Source organism: Argentina silus (genome assembly GCF_951799395.1).
Source record: "Argentina silus genome assembly, chromosome: X".
NCBI classification, from domain to species: Eukaryota; Metazoa; Chordata; class Actinopteri; order Argentiniformes; family Argentinidae; genus Argentina; species Argentina silus.
Window position 1 is genome coordinate 27,542,623 of NC_139653.1, and position 22,606 is coordinate 27,565,228.

Consider the following 22,606-nt stretch of genomic DNA (forward strand, 5'->3'; position numbering starts at 1 on the left):
TCCTGCTACCACAGTGTCATAGAGTGCTTATATTTCAGTGACAGGGCTTCTTTAGTATTTACTGCTGATCTAATTTTATTTTATTGCAGGGTATTCCTGGGCTACCAGGACTTAAGGTATGTGTGTAAGTTATATCTATATATGTGTGAACATCATTGATGCATGTTTGTAGTTAGCGTGCTTATAACTTCTCTTCTGTGATAATAAGCTTGTGTGTGTGTGTGTGTGTGTGTGTGTGTGTGTGTGTGTGTGTGTGTGTGTGTGTGTGTGTGTGTGTGTGTGTGTGTGTGTGTGTGTGGGCAGGGAGACTCTTACTACTTTCCAGTTCCTCCTGAAGTGAAAGGGGAGAGTGGTCCTCCAGGAAGACAAGGTGTAAAGGTCAGGAGGCCCCCCAATCTGCTTGCATCACCAGTCACAGTTTCACAATTTGATATGTTTTTACTCCAGTACAAGGATTACATATTGCCTCTTATTACAGCCAGAACTTCATTGGCAAACTATTGAATGGCTACTGTTTTACAGGGTCAGCCAGGGCTACCTGGACTGCTGGGTCTTCTTGGACTTGAGGGACTGGCTGGAACTCCGGTCAGTGGACGCTAAGTTTTAATGTGCCCTCTTTCACAAATTATGCAAAAATGACTTAAATTACTTTCACTATCCTCTTTTTTAAAATTATATTGGCCATTATATTGCCATTTGTTTAGATAAGAATCGTCTGAAACCGTTTTATTTTCCAGGGATCACCAGGGTTGCCAGGTCTACAAGGAGAGAAGGTGAGGGCCTGAATGATACCGCTGTCCATGGTCCTTAATGATGTAGTATTGTCCATGGTCATGGCCATCCTGACCAGCGTGCATGATCCTGGCCAGTGTAATTCTGCATGGTCCTGGCAGTCTTAGGTGGTGCTGTACAAAGAGTTACCCTTTTATCACCCCATCCAATTGCTATAAATGTGTGCTCCTCTGTTTCTAACATCTCTATTTACAACACAGGGTCAGGAGGACCCCAGCCCTGTAATTCCAGGCCCTATAGGTCAAAAGGTAAATAACTTTCCTCCATCACCTCCTGTCCTACTGTCACATGTGACAATCTCATCTACAGATGTACCTGTCTCAACACAGTATGTTATGGATTCATGCTGAGCAAATAATGAAGCATAACTTAAATGTGTCATTCTTAGGGTGATCGAGGTCCCCCTGGGATACCTGGACAGAAAGGTATAAAGCTGTATGCAGAGGGTCCTAAGGAGCTTAAGGTAATGAATACATTAATATGCACCATATTCACACTTTCTCAAACACGTTATTGTCATTGTTATTACTTCAGGATTATTGTCATAGTTATACTCCCTTCACATTCTCACACAAGCTCAAAAGCCCATTGTTCTGATTTTGGACTCATTACAGGGGGAACCAGGTGATCTGGGAGAGAAAGGTTGTCCTGGTCAAGTTGTGAGTACAGTCACTCTCAACTGAGGAGTTATAGCTATTTGAGCTGTCCATCCATCCGTCTGTATGTCTCTCTGTCTCTCTGTTGGTTTGTGATGTTTTACAGTCTTTTGACAGCTCCTCTCTTACAGGGTCGCCATGGGCGTCGTGGATATAAAGGAGAGAAAGGCGACCAAGGAGAACCGGGCGCTCTGGTAGCACATTGCCTAGATTTTATCATTGCATTTGCTATATTTTATTCAATGAACATATTTACAGTGGTATGCCAGATATTAACATGTGCACTGTGTCATGTTAATAGTTTATGCTCACACTAGTAGGCACAATTAAGGTTTTGTTTTTCAGGGGAAACCTGGCAAGGATGGGGTATCTGGGGCGTATGGAGCTCTGGTAAATAGTCAACCACCCAACCGTCATATGACAGATAAACCTTTCAAATATGGCTGGACATCTGATTCTTCAACATGTCTAAACTGTCTGTCCTCCTTCTTGCAGGGTGAGAAAGGAGACATGGGCTACCAGGGGCCTCCTGGAATAGAGGGGTCAAAGGTTAGTCATACGAACCATATATCATAAATCAACCAATTATTCTATCAACCAGTGAGCCAGCCAATAGTCTGCTCTGTCAGTCATTCAGTCAGTCAGTAGCTAGCCAATGAATAACGGACATGTATTTATATATGTCTCTATATGTCACTGTGTGTTTGTGTCTGTTCAGGGTGAGAAAGGTGACCGCAGCCCTACTGGTCCCCCAGGGGATGTGAGTGATAAGTGATGATCCATGCTTGCATTAATATTACACTTTATGTATTAATTCTGCAGTGTTATGGTTTAGCTGTGGCATGGCTGGTTTTACCTACACAGGGCTCATGTTCATTTATTTCCAGTTGATCCAATTAAATCTGACAATTAAAGGACGACAGGGTTTGCATGGACCTTTCGGAGCTCCTGGACCCTCTGGTGAACAAGGTATTGTACACCATCAAAGTGTCAACCAACTGATTTGCTTTAAGAGAAGAAGAGGATCTTCATGACAACCTCTGTATTTTTCAAACCTCATGTTTTGGTATCAGGGATCATACACTGTATGTGTATAAGATCTTATCGATCACTCACTTATCTGAAAAACATTGGCTGTAATGCATAACTTGCATTACATGCATAACTTTTTCTAAAGCAATTTCCCGGTTGAGGATTTTCTCTCATGAATGGGCGGCAGTGTAAACACCCATTTGAAAGTTTAAAAAATGTTTGCGTCCTTACTTTTTGTTATGTTTAGTATCTCTTAGACCTATTAGAAACTAGTTTCAGTATTCTACGTGCACCTGGCATGCATGTGGTGCATAGACTTATTGCGTGACACAAGTGGGGACCCATTTTTGGCTCTTGTGCGCAGATTTTAGAACTAGAAATTACACACATATGTTGTACCACTTTAATAGTACTGTATGATGGGAAATAAAGCAGTGAGTGAATCATTCTGTCACGAAGAAAGTATTTTCTTTCAACTGTTGAAACAGTTTCTTTCAATTTCATTCAACTCAATTTAACTTTGTTTAGTTCCCTCAGTACTTGTCAGTAGCAGTACTCTCTCTGTTTTGTTGCAGGTGTGATTGGTTTCCCTGGAATGCAAGGGCCACAAGGTAAACCTCTGTTTTTATTTGCTTTCCATCTACAGTATATACTGTTTATCAATGTCATACTCGTTATTTTGTTTGTGTCATATATAATGATAAACACACAAGCACACACACACACACACACACACACACACATGCGTGCGCACACACACACACACAGACACACACACACACACACACACACACACATTATCCTGCACTGACAGACAAGATGAACATTGTATTATTTCAGGGTTGTCTTTTCCTGGGGCCCCTGGAAATCCTGGTCCCCCTGGCTTTGCTGGTATCAAAGGGGACAGGGGGGAACCTGCCCCTTATGTCATAGGTCCCCCCGGACCCACCGGACCCCCTGGAGACGATGGTCCTGTAGGCGACCGAGGTTCCCCTGGAATCCCAGGTAGCTGCTCAACTCATATGACCAACCTATACAGTACCTTCCTCAGCAGTCAGTTCTCTAGCTGATGCAGTAGGGTATGAGTGCAGACACCCAGGTGATTCTGATGAAACCAACCTTTGACAATTTTTAAAAAACATGATGTAACTATAGAATGTATATATCATTTACAGACAACACAGACAATTGTGCTCATTGCATGTACATAGTGTTACTCAGATATTTCAGCATGTTATTTTCATATTTGTATGCATTTTCCATCTAAATTCTCATTACAGATATGTCCTTATTATTTTCAATGGCCATGTTTAAATTCATAAGCACTAAATATATTTAAATCATCAGTCATTACCAAACAGTGGTACTCCCCAGGGGTACACAAGAGTTCCCCAGGAGTACATGAAAAGTATATGTAATACCAAATTTGATCAACCTTCTATGTCAAATAATGGACTGCTGAATGTTACCACTTTTCTCTCCCTGCCAATAGTGTTAACCCTAACCGTTTTTTTACTGCCTCTAATGTCATCTAGCAAATGAAAAAAACAGTAATTAATAATTTAGCCCTCTTTACAGAGCCCGTACAGAGGGCTACATGGTAGAAAAAAACCCAATGTGTTAATCCGTACTTTCTGTTCAGAAATCTGTGCACATGAATTACTAATCTGTACCCTCAGATTCATAATCTGTACATATATCGCTTCCCCACTGGTCTCGCACATGACATGTCTCAATTTGTTTCTCCATTTTCATAGTATTTTTGCCTAAATAATATTGTCCTACCAATCCCAACTTCACAGTAATCAGTTCAGAGTTTTTTTTTAACATGTTGGCTCTCTATGTTCTGTACTTCACATTTCATTCCAAGAGCTCCATCCAACACACATTTCATTCAAGGAAGCATTTATATAAATTCAGTTAAATACACAAGGCCAATGATTGGTTGTATGTAAGAGGCATATTCCAACAGAATGACCTTTCCCGATTTAATCCGATATACTGTTGCACATCTATATCATATATGACATAGATGTTACATAAATGCATTATAAAAGGCTGACACAACATTTGTGAAGGTGTTATGTATATACCTTTCATATAAAGTGTTACCAGTGCTTTTAGGTCTATGCATGAACTAAGAGACATGTTTTTTAGTTATTCTGCAAAATATGGCAAGATTAAAGATTTACAGATTTACTGTAGCATGAATTATCACAAGTCATTGAATGGACTTGATAATATGTTTCTGTGTTTTTTCATCACTATATGTAACTCTGAATTGTTCTGTGGTTTAGCCATTCAAAGAAGACATGAAACATTATCGGTTTTCTACTTTTCTTTATAATGACAATAATAATAATAACAATAATAATAATAATAATAATAATGATGATGATAATAATAATGATAACAATAACAATAATAATAAATTTTGTTTGTATAGTGCTTTTCTATAAAACTCAAATACACTTTAAATCTGGGAAAACAAAGACAACAAGAAAATAATAAACACAAATAAACAAAAAAATAAGCTAGATCAATCAAACATTAAAAGCTATTCTAAAAAGGTGGGTCTTAAGTGAGCATTTGGAGCAAGATAGAGTGGAAGCATCCCTAAGCTCCCTGGGGAGAACATTCCAGAGGTGAGGAGCCATGATGCAGAAGGTCCTGGTCCCACAGGTTTTGAGCCTTGCTCTGGATGTGGGGAACAATATGTTGGCAGACCTAAGGCTGCGGAGGGAGGCAGGGTTGTCAGTTTGGAGCAGTTAGGCGTGGTAGTATGGGGCCAGGCCTTGGAGGGCTTTGTAGGTGGTGAGGTGGAGTTTGAAGTTTATTCTGAGGGGGGTGACTGTAGCGAGTTTTCAGGTGGGGAGACATGAATAGTGGCAAGGGAGGTGGAGGGGACTGGGTCAAGGGCACTAGTGAAGGAGTTCATGCCTAAGACTAACCTTATGATGTCAGCAGAGTTTCAGTGAAGTTGGTGAAGGAGTTGTTGGTCAGGGTTGGCGTCTTGGCATCAGGTTTGGGTGGTGAATGAGGCCAGTTGGTTGTAGAGATCTTCAACTTTGATGTGGGAATGAGAGGAAGGTGTTGCATTTGTTGACTGGTTGGAGGAGTTTGTTGATGGTGAAAAACAGTAACCTGGGATTTCCACGGTTCGACTGGATGATGTTAGAGTAGTAGGAAGAGCGAGTGGAATGGAGAGCATCCTTGTATAGCTGGAGGTGTTGCTTGAAGGTTTCAGCATGTACAGTTAGTCCAGTTTTTTGTGTACCCGCTCAAGCTGCCATCCAGTCGACTTCATGGGGGGCAGATTTGACGAATGACACAGGTTTTGAGAGGGGGGCAGTTTGTTTGGTGGGTGAGACTTACAGACAGAGGGGTGTGTTAGCAATTGTCTCAGATAGGCAAAAAGAGAGGGTGACAGGGTTTATGAGGGTTTTGAGATTTCAGAATGTGATGGTGCGTGTGTTTAATCTCAGTGATGTAGATGGTTATCATCAAGCATAATGGCTAGATTGTCAGAGATGGTGAGGTCAGTGCAGGTCAGATTTGTTATTTGGATGCCTGTAGAGCAGCAAGGTCCAGAGTGTGAACATGGGTGTGGTTCGGGAAGTAGACATATTGCGTTTTTATTCAATTGTTATGGAAAATGTATAAAAAAATGCATAATGTATATTCATTAGACTATTACAAATTAACATTACAATAATTTAAAACTTAGTTTTTTTCTGCTTCAAATGGTAATCTGTTGGTCAATGTTTTTAAAAAAAATTCAAAGGAGATATCTCATAATTCAGAATTTCGTGAGAATCACCTCCCCACATCAGAGGTATAAGCTAATTCTGCTCTCTCCATAGATCTAGTGAGGGGCAACCCTGGACCTCCCGGACCTAAAGGCATCAAAGGCATCAGTGGAGCCCCAGGAGATAGGGGCGGGCTGGGAGAACCAGGTATGATCTGCAACATCTGTGACAAAGTGGTTCTATTGTGAAATGGTACTGCAGGAATATCGATATGAAGTTGACACAAAATTATTAATGTTATGACACTACCTTTATGTTTAACTCTCAAGAGCTTCTGAGCAGCATGTTCTTGTCTCTCTCAGGTCAGAAGGGTGAAGTCTGTTACCACTGTCTCCCCGTTGATCCTACATCTGGACCCCCCGGACCACCTGGAGAGCCTGGCAGACCAGGAGAGACAGGTAACACCTAGTATACATAAGTCATTTTTCAAATGTAGTCTGTGAACTAACTTCCATTTCAAGCCAAAAATACCATTTAATTTTTCCCCTCTGGATTTAAATTTTTGAATAGCTAATATAAGCGTTGTATAACATAGGCTTATTATTCTCTGATTAAATAGTGTAACTGTTTAGCAATTATTTTGTTTCTAAGTCAAAACTTTAAAATTGATATATTAACTTAGAGACAACGTATTAACTTAGATAGCCAAAGTGAAGATGAATCAAACGCTAATCGGACAAGAAAACATACAAGAAACTTTAGGCCTACATGTTACACAACGCTTATATTAGCTGTTAAAAAATCCTGATAGGAAAAATGAATGGAGATTTTAGGCTTGAACCAGAAGAACAAACTTGACCAAACTACGTTCTGACAACACGCTTCGGCTCTCTATATACACTATCACATACAGTATGTATTATGCCATGACATACAGTATCATGTTTTCCCACTGTGAACCCATCATGCTTAAGGAGTTGTTGAAGATGTGAAAAAGAACTAGACGGCATAAGGATAAAGAACTGTACATTTATACATAATAAACTTCACATGGTTATGGACATGATAAAGCAGACTCTACATTATAGTGGTCACATGACCTACTGACACAAGTTAACATTACATCATATCTGACTCCAAAAGATATAATATGATTAATAATGATAGATAATGATCTGCTCATCCCTGCATGACAGACACTCATACATGAGGGCTATGGCTGCCTAGTAGTTCGGTAAACTAGATTACATGTATGTTTTGAATGTGTGGACCATGTTGGATGTGATGTGATATCCCGGGGAAAAATTCAGTCAAGACTCCATAGTCGGCCAGCCCAAGCGGATGATGGTTGTTCATGCTCTACCTCACAGCCACACAACCGCTTGCCTATCGATCACTCCCCACTCGTGACAAGGCGTCAGCCATGACATTATCTTTGCCTGGCAAGTGACGAATGACCAGATAGTATGTCTGCATAGCCAAGCTCACACCCCTGAGTCGTCATTCTGAACTTTTCCAAAGTGAGATGATTCTGTGTACACTACACAAGCAATGTATATGACCACATTATCTGATCAACACAATCCTCCAGCCGGGGGACAGCAGACAAGTCTGTTTTGGTCACTGCACCCACTCGACACACATCCGCAGCGCCCCATTAGGTCCCGGAATCAACACACCTGGAGAACTCCACTCACTATCTCTAGGCTCAACAGCCTCAAACTCCATTGTGTCGGCCAGCTTTCCTTTACCAGAGTCAGTTTCCTTGGATGGAGACAATACTCCCACTCTGGGCTGCATCAGCCGTCTCCCAATGAGGGGTAGCCAAGGGGGTTAACCCTGGGGTATCCCTAATAAGCACCCCACCAAACACCTAACATTATCCTGCTGACTGGGCCTCGGTATTCACCAAACAATCCCCTCCTGGTAACTGAGGATAGCGCTTCCGAGACCTGAAATGGCATCATCACATTCACAAGGCACAGCCTAGTGGCCTGCCTTCGGCCCAGGGGGGCAACTACATCATGAACCCCCTCCTGTATGATTGACCCCGCCACCTGCCACCTACTTTGCAGTCACCTGACTCACTTTGACTGGTATTTGAGGAAGATCAACCACACCAGCTGGGAATATCCCTGAATATTCCTTCTCCACAGTCTCAAAGTCTGGAGCATCTCCAGGTACTGGAATCACCCTCTGAGACACACAAACATGCTCCCCGGCCAGATCATTACCCAACCACAAACTAACCCCCCTAACTGGCAATTTGGGCACCACACCAAGGGTGACATAGCCCCATATTTGACCTAGGAGAACCCTATGCAGCGGGATGGAGACACTCTCCACCCCTAACCCTTTTACCAGGGCCTAGAGCAGTGGACCCGGCCAATTTCATAGCCCCCTTCACCAGAAATGACTGGGCTGCCCCTGTATCATGCAGAATGGTGACCGAGGACTCCTCCTCTCCACTTGAGGCTGCCACCGCCCAAAAGGATATGAAACCCTTATACACTGAGGTACCCCCTAGGGAGGGTATCCCCTCTTCCCCCTCTGCGGCTGGACTCACTGACACCACCAGGGCTATAGGTTTGTGAGAGCTGTCTCCCATGCCCATCTCGCCCCTGTCCACTCTGTAGCGGCCCCACTCTGTAGCGGCCCCACTCTGTAGTGGCCCCACTCTGTAGCAGCCCATGTCCTCCCTATATCAGCCCATGTCCTCAATGGCCCAATGATCCGATTCCTACTCAAATACCCTCACAAATACCACTGCATCAAACTCCGCCGTGGCCCCCTCCTCAGACACACCGCACAAACAACGAGAAAGCTCCGTCGAGACTCTGCAGTCGGCCAGCCCAAGCAGATGTTGATTGTTCACGGGGTGACAAATGATAATACATGACACGAAAAAGAGTCCAACTGAAGATAAAAAAAGCTGTCTTTTCCCCCCATGGCTCCGGCCAATTCACCTGGTGCAGCCGTCTTAAGCATTTCATCTTTGCCATGTCCACTGTAAATAAGTGCTCCAGGCTGAGAGATGGGGGCATTGATCACCATTCACAATAGAAGATCAAACAGCACTGTCATTGTATCAGTCACATGTAAATAGTAAGATAGTGGTCAAATGTTTGGTCCCCACACACACAAGCACGTCATGTCTCTTGTCTCCAAAAAACACTACAGTGTATTTATAGCAACCTATTGGCTGCTACCATGAATTAGACATATATTTACAGTGTGTGTGTCTCTCCAGGACAAGATGGTGCTCCAGGAACCAAAGGATTTAGGGGTATCAAAGGTCTTGAAGGTCCAGCTGGTCCACTAGTGAGTTTACCTGGATTGACAACCACTATGGGATCACTACACATGCACACACAGTAGAGTACTGTGTTACTTTATTAAATGAGTTACACATGACATTTGTACTTTACTACAGCATATAATGGCCTAATCTTTTTGTGGAACGATAGTGTTTAAAAGTAATAGTTCCCCACTAATGTTTCAATTGGCTATGGTATTAGCGACTCTGTTGTCAAATCTTTGCTTGTTATAGAAAATAGGCAAATCAAAACTATCAAAGCAAATATGTATTATTACCTCTTCACTTCACATGTTGGGATCTTATCTCAATGGTCTGGATAGCTGATGTTGTGATGGAAGCTAGCTACCAATGGCTAGTAGAACACTTGTAAACAAACAGCTTATTATAATTGCAATTATAAGAGCGATATTTTATGTGTAGCTCCTTTAATCCCAGAGGGGAAATACGCTTTAAGCAGCAGATATATTAGAACAACATACAGAAAAAACACAGTAGACAATAAACAAATACACACCAGTCGGCCACTAAGTGCAAGCTACAGTATAAAGTGTCACAGTGCCATGAAACCTGTCACACAAAACACTAAGATTACAAAAGGAACTCCCACACAGGATCATAACAACCTCAAAACCCAGATTGCATGTGTTCTGATATCCCATGAAATTGAGCTCATGAATATGATTACATTTTTCCACTGACTATTTTCATTCTTACTATTTTCATTCTTATAATATTAGAATAGTGAACCCCTTTGTGTGTGTGTGTGTGTGTGTGTGTGTGTGTGTGTGTGTGTGTGTGTGTGTGTGTGTGTGTGTGTGTGTGTGTGTGTGTGTGTGTGTGTGTGTGTGTGTGTGTGTGTGTCTGAAGGGTTCTCATGGCTCACCTGGTGTGATTGGAGCTCCTGGGCCCAAAGGGGAGAAAGGCTTCATGGACAAACCTGGAGACAAGGGGACTGTTGGCTCACCCGGCTCTCCAGGTGCTCCTGGTCAAGATGGAGCTGATGGGATTACAGGATACCCAGGAGTAAAAGGCCTACCTGGGCTTAAGGGCAACCCGGTAATTGTGATCTCCAACCTCCTCCCCATCATACATCAAGGAATGATAATTGAGGGATATTTGACCTAGGATAAAAATGCTTCCTTAATCGATCAGAACTAACTTCCGAGTGTTCATGATGAACCAAAATGAGGGGCTAACTGTGTTTGCCGTAGGGACCTCCTGGGCCCAAGGGTGATTTGGGCCCTGCTGGGGTTCAGGGTGTGCCTGGACGCACGGGACAGATGGGAACTCAGGGTCCTCCAGGTGTGGGACCTCCAGGAGCCCCTGGACAGAATGGTAACCTTGGGGTGCAAGGCCTGAGAGGGAGACCTGGAGATCCAGGTAAGAGACTGTGATTGATCTACAATATTTTACAGAATGTGTGAATGTGTTTCTCACTCATGTCCTCTGGTTGTCTGGGGAACAACTCATGCAGGAGAGAAAGGCTCAGCAGGTGAAACAATAACAACACCTGGAGACCCAGGACTGAAGGGAGAGAAAGGTCTGTCAGGCAATCCCGGGCCAGCCGGTGAGTGTTTGTGCTGGGATGTGAGTTCTTGCAGCAAGACATAGAAAATAGTTGATTGAAGTAGGCCCACTGCATAGTAATGGTAAGGTACTGGTAAGCTACTGGCTACATTGGTAATGGTCAATATTATTTCAGGGAATCCTGGTATCAATGGATATCCTGGCTTTCCTGGCAATTTTGGCACCAAGGGAGAGAGAGGTCTGTCTGTGCAGGGGCCTCCTGGAAACACACCAAAAGGTGAGAATGACATGAGGAAACACTGCTCTATAGGCTACCTCATTACCTACCTCATTCTTCTAATAAGACGGAGCTCATGTGCATACTGTATTTACTAATGAAAGACTCCCTCTCCCCAATGGGCCCTAACAGGTGACAAGGGATGGCCAGGGGCTCCAGGCTCCCCTGGGATTGGGAGCATGGGACGGCCAGGACCGTCTGGAGCCCCTGGGATGCCAGGCCCCAAGGTCAGCATTACTCATGAAAATGTGAAATCATACTGTGTGGAGCAACAATAGCAGAAATCAGACGGTGTGTGTGTGTGTGTGTGTGTGTGTGTGTGTGTGTGTGTGTGTGTGTGTGTGTGTGTGTGTGTGTGTATGTGTGTGTGTGTGTGTGTGTGTGTGTGTGTGTGTGTGTGTGTGTGTGTGTGTGTGTGTGTGTGTGTGTGTTTCTTTGTGTCTCCATAATGTGTATTCTGTGTTTCAGGGTGATTTTAGACCAGGTTTCCGAGGGCTGCTGGGTAGAAAGGGTCCCCCTGGGGAAGATGGGACTCTTGGGCTTACTGGAGACCCTGGACTGCTTGGTCTGGCCGGATCTCATGGCCTAGCAGGAAGAGATGGACCACAGGGTGACAACGGTTAGTGTACACATACACACACACACACACACACACACACACACACACATACACACACACACACACATGCACAGTCTGATTTCTGGTGTTGCTCTTCAGGCATTAAAGGTGCTAACGGGCAGCCTGGTCCGAAAGGTGATGTGGGAGAATGTACGCCTGGTCTTCCTGGTCCACAGGGTGCATTAGGCCTCAAAGGATTAAAGGGTTTCACAGGTACAGTTCATCAAAGGTCCATCCTAACACATCCACACCGTCTATGGCATCTCAACCTGTAGCCTCCTCCAATATTATACTTATACCTCCCTTCTCCATTAGCTGAAAGCCTTTGTACCCTAACAGCACTGATGATGAGTAGGAAATTCTTGTCTGTAATAAGTGACTGTACAGTATGTTATTGTATTATATACAGTACAATACACTGTTCAATCACACTTTGCCCCTATACCTGTCTAGAAAGCCTGTTATTATTCTGACAACAACATTGCTAACTTTCTGTTATTATGTGGAGTATTCCACATATGTAATCACATATGTAACAAAATGTCTCAATTCCATATGTAATTACCAAATTACTATGTCACAACATGTTAATAAAGTAATACAGTAATAGTACAGTAATTGCTAGTTGCTACAGTGTTACTGCACAGGTACAGTGTCAACTTAATGTAAAGTATTACGCTCCGTTCTTCTCCTTGTTGTCACTTGTATCCCTGGGTCTATTATACCATAGGGCCAAGAGGACAGAAAGGGGTGAAGGGGGATTCAGGTCTACCTGGGAAGGGAGCCTCCGGGCCCCCGGGCCCATTTGGAGATCCTGGGGATCAAGGAGCAGCAGGACCAGTAGGAGCAGTCGGTCTGAAGGGGTACAGAGGAAGGGATGGTGTACCAGGAGCACCAGGTAAAACATCATTGTCTTTTTCCCTTGGATGCAGATGATAAGCCATTAGATGTGAGCCCCTGTGGTGGCTCTGATGGCTGTGTGTTTTCTCAGGCCTTAGAGGAGACATTGGGGCCTCAGGAATCTGTGGCCCACCAGGACCAGACGGAAGCCCTGGAACAGGAGGACGACCCGGCCCAAAAGGTAGGACTCTCTGCTTACCTCTACACATACACACATACATTTGAATGCTTCATTTTGGTCTACAATTAAAGGTAGCTTACTGTGGTGAATATGATAATGATTTGTTCTCTTGCCAGGGCTCATGGGTATTGATGGGGTGAAAGGCCAGGCAGGTCACAGGGGGCCAGTTGGAGAGACAGGGTTTCCTGGACCTAGAGGAGTCTCTACAGACATTGAGGTTCCTGGCTACCTTGGGGATCCAGGACCTCCAGGTTAGTATTCTGAGTCAGTGACATCTGACACATCACCATCTCTACTCGCATGTGATGGTAATACTTGCTCTCTTTTCTTCAGGTCCAATGGGCCCAACTGGCACAAAAGGGAATGTGGGGGTGCAGGGGCCCAATGGAGCAAATGGGAATGATGGGAATCTTGGAAGCTCTGGTCCACAAGGTGCTCAGTACAGCAGCATACTGCATCCCTCTGTTTCATCATCCTTGTACATCCAAACATACTACCCCCAGTTTGCATTTCACACTCACACCTCTCTCATGCTTGTTTAGGTTCCCCTGGTGAACCGGGTAGAGCTGGCCAAATAGGAGCTCCTGGTTTCCATGGAAACACTGGTGCTCAAGGAGACATGGGTCTGCCAGGTAACTAATGAATGTTTGTACGCCATATGTGCTGACATTTAATGTCTTATCTGAAGTTGATTAAGATTTGCTTGGTGGCTACAGTTTGGACTTGGAGTGTTGATTTAACTTTTTTTATTAAATAGTGTAGGTGACTCTCAGATGTATGCCCTTGTTAAACAGGTCAAAGGGGTGATAAAGGGGCCACTGGTGCTCGCGGGAAACCTGGATCATCTGGAAAACCGGGTCCAAATGGACTTAAAGGGGTGAAAGGTGAGCCCAGCCTCCCAGGACCAGGGGCCAAAGGACGGCGGGGAGATAAGGTGCGATAGTCTGATTACATGACAGTATGAAAATATTTTATTATAGTCTAATTAAAGTAATTCTGCTGAAACTAAATCAAACTTTGACCCCCTTCTTTCAACGCAATTAGGGGGAGCCAGGGGTGTCAGGACTGAGAGGAGAGAAGGGGGAGAGGGGTGATGTCGGGAGGTTTGGGCCCCCAGGGGCTATTGGACCCACAGGACCCAAGGGAAGAGAAGGCATCCAGGGATCTCGAGGTCTCTTTCTCCCTTTAAATAACTATCACTCATATCTCATTCCTAGTTTTTCTGTGAATACTAGATCTTGTAGTTAGGACAGCATATCCCTCTTGTGCTGGGATGAAGGGACCCTGCTCACTCTTTGTCTCACATTTCTTTCTCAGGGCCCCCAGGGCCACCTGGGGAGAAGGGCTTTGATGGACCCCCTGGCTCCAGTGGTTGTCATGGACAAAATGGCTTGACAGGTACTATACATGTCCATACCTCCTGAGGTGTATTTTAAGCTGTTTTGCACCTTGATTTCTTTGGCATGAGTATATGTGATTTAGCATGTGTTTGTGGATGTATTGTTTTGAATTGATCTATATCACTGTCACTGGGTCATCACGTAGGGAGCCAAGGACTGGCCGGTGACCCGGGTCCTGCTGGACCTAGAGGTAGCCAAGGCAGAGATGGCATCCCTGGACCAGCTGGAGAGAAGGGAGACATGGGAGGTAAGAGATACACTACAATTTGAAATGGGCCTAAAAATTCAAGCCTGACCCGACCCAGGCCCTTTGAGATGAAGCCAGAGCCAAGCCTAAGTCCAACATCGAAAAACATTTTATGAGCACGAGCCCAGAAAAAACTTACTTACTTACTATCAACAACTGTATTTACTGCATCTGCCTGTATAGAATACCTTATACATATCCAGAAATGCTCCAGATCTTGCTGTTGTCACCTAAGCAGGATAGAGTAGAGGCACAGTAATCACACACAGCCATGCAAGATCATATCTAAAAAAATAAATAAACACAGCTCTGTCAAGGCAAACCCGAGCCTGGCCCGGCCCAAATCAATTGTCAGAAAATCTGTCCGGCCCAAGACTGTCATGTCCCGCCGGGTTCGGGCTGAAAATTCAAACTAAGCTGCACCACCATAACCTCCCATTCCACACATCCTCCAACAAACAAATGCAGTTTGGATGGGTTTGCTAAAATCATCTGTTCTCTCCTCAGCCCCTGGAATTGGACCAAGAGGCATAGATGGAGTGAAGGGCCAACCTGGTGAGTATCACCAGGATGGTGGGAAAATATGTGTACTTGTCTCTGTTTGAGCTGATGTGTATTTCTCATTCATTCTGTGTGTTTACCCCCCTCCCCCAGGACTGAAGGGTGATATGGGGTTCCCTGGCACCTATGGCCCCTCTGGCCCGTCTGGTCCTCTAGGGGATATTGGACCCCCAGGTCCTCCTGGTCCTACAGGACTCACTGGAAGTGCTGGCCGGGATGGAATCTGCTATGAGGGACCAAAAGGAGATCATGGACCCAATGGTCCCGCAGGATCCCCAGGTATGTAAGTCATGGAAACGCAGAGACAAACATGCATGAGCTTAATGCACATTTCCATGAGCATTCATATACACTCATGGGCAATTGATGTATACGGTTGAAGAGTTGAAAAAATTAAAGTACATATATTTGAATTTTAACACTGATGGGTATGTTCACACAAGTGTTTAACAAGTGTTAAATTGAAATTCAGTTTTTAATGTCTATGAGGAAATTCCTGTGAAAAGATCAAAACTCAAATAAAACATTAAAAAATCAGCTACTCCCATAGAAATAGGACTGTTGCAATATGTAAAAAAGAAAAAGAAAAAAAAAAAGCATTGCTGTAATTGGGAGCCTTTGGGGCTCTATCATACATAATAGAGGTTACCCCAAAATAGACAACAAAATAGAGGTTACCCCATATGATCCAAGATGGTATACCCTGTATGACCCCGTTAATTCCAGATGTCTGGCTATGAAATGTAGTGATTTCATTTCAATTCTGAACACATGCATAGCCCTATGTTAAGCACAACTTTAGAAGACATATGCTGTGCTCGAAACAAATATCGTGACATTGCATATGCGTCCTATGGCTATGTCTTCTCCTGAAGTGTGCACATGATTTAGATGGGAATAGATCGGCGTAAAAACCCATGTTTAGACCAATCCTATGCTTTTTAATCAGTGTGGGAAAGTGCACAAGTGCACACTTCTTGGATTTCCTGAAATAATTACAATTCTGAAATAATTCAGACTGCGGTATAGTTTTTTTGTAAACTTCATTTTAGTGCAGATGAATATAGCCTAACATGTTATTTCAGCTTGCCCAACACCATTAAAAAACACACACCCTAACCATAACCCTAAGTATAATAGATTAGAACCCTAGGGACAATGTTAGGAGTAGTCTGCAATGTTAGTCACAATGATTAGTCACAATAGTATAACCACAATAATAATTACACTGTAATATGAGCACTGTAAAGTGTGACACAACATCTCACGTTAACTAAAAAGACTGCAGAGCATTTTTGGAGCCATATGCTTGCTAATGTTAGTACTAGCTAACTACACTAGTCAAACAATCCTATAGTATTCCAATAAAAAAAAAAAAGGTCATAGAAAATTCTGTTGAATTTTGAAACCGATATCCTATAGGATACAATTCTGAAGGATAGGTTCTAACATCGAACAGGATTTAAATTCTACAGTAAGGGATAGAATCCTACATACCATTTGCACTTTTGTTGTTCAAATTCAACCTCAGATGGTTACCTATTATGATATTTTCACCCTTTGACCCTTTACATGTAGAAATGTGACGTAAAAAAAACCCATTATCAATTCTTTTGATATTGAAATATTGTTTATATTAGACAATATATACAGTATTTACAGTTGTACTCTTGTGACCTCTGACCCCTTGTTTCATCTGTGTCCATAGGAGTGCATGGGCCACGGGGCCCACCAGGTCCCCCAGGGCCAGGGTTTAAAGGAGATAAGGGGAACAAAGGCGGCATGGGCCTCTTGGGCACACCAGGGTACAGAGGAGACACTGGGGTACAAGGCAGACCAGTGAGTCATACTGTAGCACTGATCCACCTAAAGTAGTACAGTAATCTTCTCTGAATGGTACCACTAAACAGGATGTTCCCTACAGGGTGATGACGGCAGACATGGTGGCCCTGGAGCCAAAGGGGAGATGGGACAAGATGGAATTATGGGACCAAATGGTACTGGAAGATTTGACACCATAACAACCTCCAAATGTCAAGTCCTGCAACTATAATTTGTGATTGCAAACCAAGATTTAATTGACATCAGTTACACTGCTGTTGGCAATATTTCTCACACATATTTCTCACACATATCTCAAATTTTTGCAAACACATTGATAAAGTGCAGTTGGGTAAGTTTGGCCACAAATTCCAATGTTGGCAAGAATAATATATCAAAGTATTCTGTTGAAGTTGTATGAGTCTGTGTGTGGTATTTCAGGTCAGAGAGGAGATGCTGGGTGTCTAGGACGAGATGGTTTTCTCGGAAAGAAAGGGTCGCCTGGACCACCAGGTACGTAAGATAATAGGATAGGGTGATTTAACACAGAACACAGTATCCCTAGTATTGAGCATTCACACCACTATTGATGTGAGGCTTCATATGCCCCACAATGCACACCAACTGTAATAGCATTGAATGGACTGGCAGTAGCAATACACCATGAAAGCTATTCACACCACATTAACCACTGTCAGTGAAAGCCTATGATATGCTCCGCCTGCACAAGGGTTCATAAGACGTGATGTTTAATGCTGCTCTCCTGCAGGAGTAAAGGGCCGTGATCACATCCAAGATGTAGTGTGGATCCCAGGAGACCAGGGGCTGCTAGGGAACCCAGGGTCGAGGGGAGAGCTTGGAGCTCCTGGAGCCCTGGGACGTCCTGGACCAGAAGGTACATAGAGGGACTATGAGGGACTACAGAGTTTAAACATCCATAAGAGATCATGCCTAAATCCACACTCTGGTGTACGGTAGTATATAAAACCACATGTGATGTATAGTTCATTACTAAAGCTGGGTGTTATTCTCTCCTGCAGGCCTCCAAGGCCCGAAAGGGGCCATTGGTTTAGATGGGGCTATAGGACTGCCTGGATTCCAAGGACTGAAGGGAGACAGAGGGTTTCCTGGACCACAAGGTGTGCTCACTCACTGGGTGTTCCCTGTCAATGTACTCTCACAAGACTTTGAACAAAAATAAATAATATCTACTAATTTCTAAGGCTGTATAGTTAGAGAACTGAGTTTAGTGACCTTTTGTTTCCTCAGGTATACAAGGTGTGCAGGGGCCTCCAGGTGCCAAAGGTCCCAGGGGCTCCCCAGGTCCCTACTACTCAGGCCCAATAGAGGATGGCTTCCTGTTCACCAGACACAGTCAGAGGCAGAACGTGCCACAGTGCCCAGGCAGCAGCAACCTGATTTATTCTGGATACTCTCTTCTCTTCATCAATGGCAACAACAGAGGTCATGGCCAGGATCTGGGTATAAGCACACACACACACACACACACACACACACACACACACACACACACACACACACAATCTCTGATAAGTGTAGAATCTAATTCCTCAGGCTCTTAGAATATCAGAGAGATCCTGTCTCATCATATGCTTCTCTCCTCTGGTAAGGTACCCTGGGGAGCTGCTTACCCCGCTTCTCCACTATGCCCTTCCTCTTCTGCAACACGGACAGCACCTGTCGCTACGCCTCCCGCAATGACTACTCCTACTGGCTGTCCACTGACGAGGCTATGCCCAGCGACATGGCACTCATCTCTGGAGAGTCGCTGGAGAAATATGTCAGCAGGTGCACCTCAACATTGGTTTACAGGGTCTAATCCATAGAGTACACTCTTAGAAGAAAAGGGTTCTTTATTTTTCCCAGTAGGAGAACCCATTGAAAACCATTTTGGGGTTCATGTAGAACCCTTTTGGGTTCCATTTAGATCCTCTGTGGAAAGGATTCAACATGGAACCCAAAAGGGTTCTACATTTTCATGGTTTATGAGAATTCATTTTTAATAATGATTGTTTTTGATAGTAAATTGTTTTGCCTGCAATGTTCTTCAAAAACAATGTCAACATCAAGGATAAACTTGACTACTACAACAGTAGATACCCAGCTAGCCTACTCCTCTAAATTTCTGCAAGGCTTTCAACAAATGAAAACTGCAATTGCAGTGGAATTTAAGGCTTTTCTCAAACCCCTGGCCCTACTACAGTGGGAAACATATGGAGGAAATACAGCAGGATGGCAGAAATCCATCTAGCTTAATTCCTCCAGAGATGCCATCCCTCATGTAAAAACTGCTGAGGTGAGAAACCCTGGGTCTAGCCAGAGCCTGTATCCTGCCACTGTTGCTTCCCCACAACACCATCCTGCAACCAGTAAGCAATCACACCTGAGGATGGCTGTTTAACACCAGATCCATTATCCATTAACATCAATGGTTAGGGTTAGGGTTATCCTTATTCAGTTCATTATTGACAACTATCTTGGATTTGCTCTGTTCGACCAAAACCTGGCAGAAACCATCTGAATATTTTTTCCTTGAATGAGACAACGCCCAATGCCGGTTATGCTTACATGGACAATCTATGCCCGGAGGGTCGTGCTGGTGGAATTGTCAATTTCTATCGTCGGGACATAAAAACAAGCCTTGTATCCATCCACACTCCTCTATCTTTTTAATGTCTTGACATCAAGCCTACTGGGCCTAAACTTATGGTTGTTGCTGTTGTCTGCCGTCTCCCCATGCCTGACCCTGCATTCCTCACTGACCTGTCCACATTCCTGACTGAGCTCTTGTCCCTATCACCATCAATTCTACTGCTGGGTGATTTCAACATCCATGTTGATTCTGCTGACTGTACTCTAGCCACTGAATTTCTGGAGGTTCTCAGTTGTTTTAACATCATGCAACATGCTGATTTCCCCACACAGCCATGGCCATATCCTCGACCTGGTTTGCTCTACTGGCATCACCATTGAAAATCTGACTGCCACTGACGTCACTATCTCTGATCACCATGCCATTCTCTTTGATGTTGACAACCCCACTCCTGACCCGAAGCAGAAACACACCGTCAAGTTCGAGAACACTGACTCTCTCTCTGCCTGCGTCTCTGAGTCCATTTCTGACTCCCCTTCCCCAACTGAATCAGACTCCCCTACAGAACTGGTGAATTTCTACAACAAGTGGAATGAAGACCAGGTCAGTGTCATTCACACTCTGCCCCCTGGCACATCCCTGAGTTGCGTTAAATAAAATATTATTTTATATAGAGTCAACTTGAGTGACTCTTTAAGAAAACCTGTCTCACTGTACATGCTGAGGCCTAAAAACAACACCAGCAGCTGTACAGAGATGCTCTCCAAAGTGCCCGCTCCTCCTACTACTCCTGCTCCTCCTACTACTCTGAGGTAATTCAGTCTGGCTGTGGTAATCCCACAGTACTGTTCAGCACTATTAACAAACTCCCCGAACCAATGGTCGCTCTCACACATTCACCACTGAGAAATGCAACTTGTCATTCTTTCAAATCAAAATCGACAAAATCTGTAACCAACTGGCCACCTCCTCTGCCTTGTCTGAGCTAGGCTCGGACATCTCTCTCACAAACAGCTACTTCTCCAGTTTGAAATCACCACCTCTGACCTTACAAAGGTGGTTGCAGGCATGAAGACGTCAACCTGTGCCCTGGACCCAGTTCCATCCACCTTGCTGAAGGCCTGCCTCCTTACAATCAGTCCACTCATCATCAAAGCTGTCAACTCCCTCTCAACTGGTAATGTCCCCCCGCTCTAAAGCTTGCTGCTGTCACCCCCATACATAAAAAAATCTGTCCATCTCTCAGACAGATTATCCATCACCATGGTCTCCAATTTCATTGCTATGCCATGACACCTCAGCTGTATCTCACCACCAAAACTATCACTCCAGCCAAGCACTCCACCCTTGTTAACTGTCTTGCTGACATCAAGTCCTGGATGCAATGCAACTTCTTAAGCTGAATTGCAACAAATCAGTAATCATACTTGTTGGCCCAAATTCCCTCTCCCACTCTGCCCAAGACTTCACCCTCAACATTGATGGCTTAATTGTCTCCACTGTTAGGCGGGGGGTAGTGCGGTGGACCCAAGCGCGGAGAGATACTCTGACAACAGCGTAAAGTGTTTCTAAAACAAGGGGTTTTAATCACAAAAGTGGGGAATGGGGTACAAACAAACACTGGGACCAAACGGTAAAACAAGGGTGGAGAAAACAAGCTCCATAAAATGAGATACACACTTAACAAGTGGAATAATAAGGGCAACGGGGTAATCACTGGGACTAGTGAAACAGACAGGCAGACAGGGAGAATCTCAGACAAAGACATGGGGAACACACAGGCTAGATATACAAACAGGGGACAGAACACACAGGTGTGACGATTCAGGGTAGATTGGGAGGCACTGACCCGAATAGCCAGAGGGGGGCGCCAGAGTCACCAGACAGCAACCTCAGGCGTGACACTCCACATCAAGCCAGGTCCGTAACCTTGGCGTCATCCTGAACTTAAACTGCCTTCTTCCACCTCAGAAATGTTGGCCGTCTCGGACCCTCCCTGTGATGCAGAAAACTTCATCCTGTGTTTGTTACCTCCATGCTGGACTACTGCAACAGTGTTCTATTAGGGGCCACGAACAGAGTCCTCAACAGACTCCAACACGTTTAGAACTCAGCTGCCCGTCTGCTTATGAGAACCCACTCCAGAGACCACATCTCTTCAGTCCTCCAAAACCTCCCAGTCCGATTTAGGATTCAGTTTAAGATTCTCCTCACCACCTACAAAGCCCTCAACAACATGGCCCCCTCCTCCTCCAGCACACCCCTACCCACAGACTCTGGTCAGCTGATGCCAACTTCCTTGTCCCCATCACCAGGACTAAACACCGGACCTGGGGGGACCAGGCTTTCTCCACTATAGCCCCCGCTCTTTGAAACACTCTCCCAAACCACATCAAAGAATCCAGCACGCTGTCCTCCTTCAAATAATCCCTCAAAACCCATCTTTTTAAACTTGCTTTTAATCTTTAATGATTTTTATTGATGTTTTTACTGTGCATTTGTTTGACTTTTTATTTATCTATATATTCTTGTTCTCTCCATGAAATGTAGTGTCTTTGAGTACTGAGAAAAGCGATATACAAAATAAATTCATTATTATTATTATTATTATTATTATTATTATTATTATTACATGGAACCCAAAAGGTTTTTCAAAGGCTTCCCCTACAGGGACAAATTAAGAACTATTTTTTTTTCTAAGAGTGTAGAGAGATAACCAAGTAAGCAGTCTGTTTCTCAGGCCATGGGTCATTGGTTTGCTCATTAATCTCAATATTTGTTTAAGGACTGATGTTGGTGAATACATTCTTCTTATGTATGTCATGTGAATGCTCTGGTTGTGGACATTGCTGTGAAGGGACTTGTTAGCACTGGGATAACATAGTCTTGTGGTCCCTTTCTGGCCTTCTCT

General features: G+C 44.0%; 1 protein-coding gene across 4 annotated transcripts in view; it reads left to right on the top strand.

The window, feature by feature from the left end:
• The window catches only part of col4a3 (collagen, type IV, alpha 3), a 45,186-nt gene that overhangs the window by 17,452 nt on the left and 5,128 nt on the right, over positions 1 to 22,606 (top strand). For 2 of the 4 annotated variants that reach the window (XM_083696356.1, XM_083696357.1), the window contains 42 exons: positions 90 to 116; positions 304 to 378; positions 523 to 585; positions 738 to 773; positions 993 to 1,040; positions 1,181 to 1,255; positions 1,407 to 1,451; positions 1,580 to 1,642; positions 1,794 to 1,838; positions 1,944 to 1,997; positions 2,167 to 2,208; positions 2,336 to 2,417; positions 3,056 to 3,091; positions 3,321 to 3,485; positions 6,344 to 6,436; positions 6,592 to 6,687; positions 9,480 to 9,550; positions 10,416 to 10,604; positions 10,760 to 10,928; positions 11,023 to 11,115; positions 11,251 to 11,352; positions 11,485 to 11,579; positions 11,821 to 11,971; positions 12,071 to 12,184; positions 12,702 to 12,869; positions 12,963 to 13,052; positions 13,169 to 13,303; positions 13,386 to 13,484; positions 13,595 to 13,684; positions 13,847 to 13,986; positions 14,097 to 14,223; positions 14,370 to 14,450; positions 14,598 to 14,699; positions 15,207 to 15,254; positions 15,354 to 15,539; positions 16,969 to 17,099; positions 17,185 to 17,257; positions 17,523 to 17,594; positions 17,851 to 17,976; positions 18,122 to 18,220; positions 18,351 to 18,563; positions 18,713 to 18,890. In XM_083696356.1, the coding sequence (XP_083552482.1) occupies positions 90 to 116; positions 304 to 378; positions 523 to 585; positions 738 to 773; positions 993 to 1,040; positions 1,181 to 1,255; positions 1,407 to 1,451; positions 1,580 to 1,642; positions 1,794 to 1,838; positions 1,944 to 1,997; positions 2,167 to 2,208; positions 2,336 to 2,417; positions 3,056 to 3,091; positions 3,321 to 3,485; positions 6,344 to 6,436; positions 6,592 to 6,687; positions 9,480 to 9,550; positions 10,416 to 10,604; positions 10,760 to 10,928; positions 11,023 to 11,115; positions 11,251 to 11,352; positions 11,485 to 11,579; positions 11,821 to 11,971; positions 12,071 to 12,184; positions 12,702 to 12,869; positions 12,963 to 13,052; positions 13,169 to 13,303; positions 13,386 to 13,484; positions 13,595 to 13,684; positions 13,847 to 13,986; positions 14,097 to 14,223; positions 14,370 to 14,450; positions 14,598 to 14,699; positions 15,207 to 15,254; positions 15,354 to 15,539; positions 16,969 to 17,099; positions 17,185 to 17,257; positions 17,523 to 17,594; positions 17,851 to 17,976; positions 18,122 to 18,220; positions 18,351 to 18,563; positions 18,713 to 18,890 (4,187 nt within the window). Of the gene's footprint in view, positions 1 to 89; positions 125 to 303; positions 379 to 522; positions 586 to 737; positions 774 to 992; positions 1,041 to 1,180; positions 1,256 to 1,406; positions 1,452 to 1,579; positions 1,643 to 1,793; positions 1,839 to 1,943; positions 1,998 to 2,166; positions 2,209 to 2,335; positions 2,418 to 3,055; positions 3,092 to 3,320; positions 3,486 to 6,343; positions 6,437 to 6,591; positions 6,688 to 9,479; positions 9,551 to 10,415; positions 10,605 to 10,759; positions 10,929 to 11,022; positions 11,116 to 11,250; positions 11,353 to 11,484; positions 11,580 to 11,820; positions 11,972 to 12,070; positions 12,185 to 12,701; positions 12,870 to 12,962; positions 13,053 to 13,168; positions 13,304 to 13,385; positions 13,485 to 13,594; positions 13,685 to 13,846; positions 13,987 to 14,096; positions 14,224 to 14,369; positions 14,451 to 14,597; positions 14,700 to 15,206; positions 15,255 to 15,353; positions 15,540 to 16,968; positions 17,100 to 17,184; positions 17,258 to 17,522; positions 17,595 to 17,850; positions 17,977 to 18,121; positions 18,221 to 18,350; positions 18,564 to 18,712; positions 18,891 to 22,606 lie in introns of all 4 variants that reach the window. The other 2 variants (XR_014554945.1, XM_083696358.1) reach the window with 2 other exon arrangements.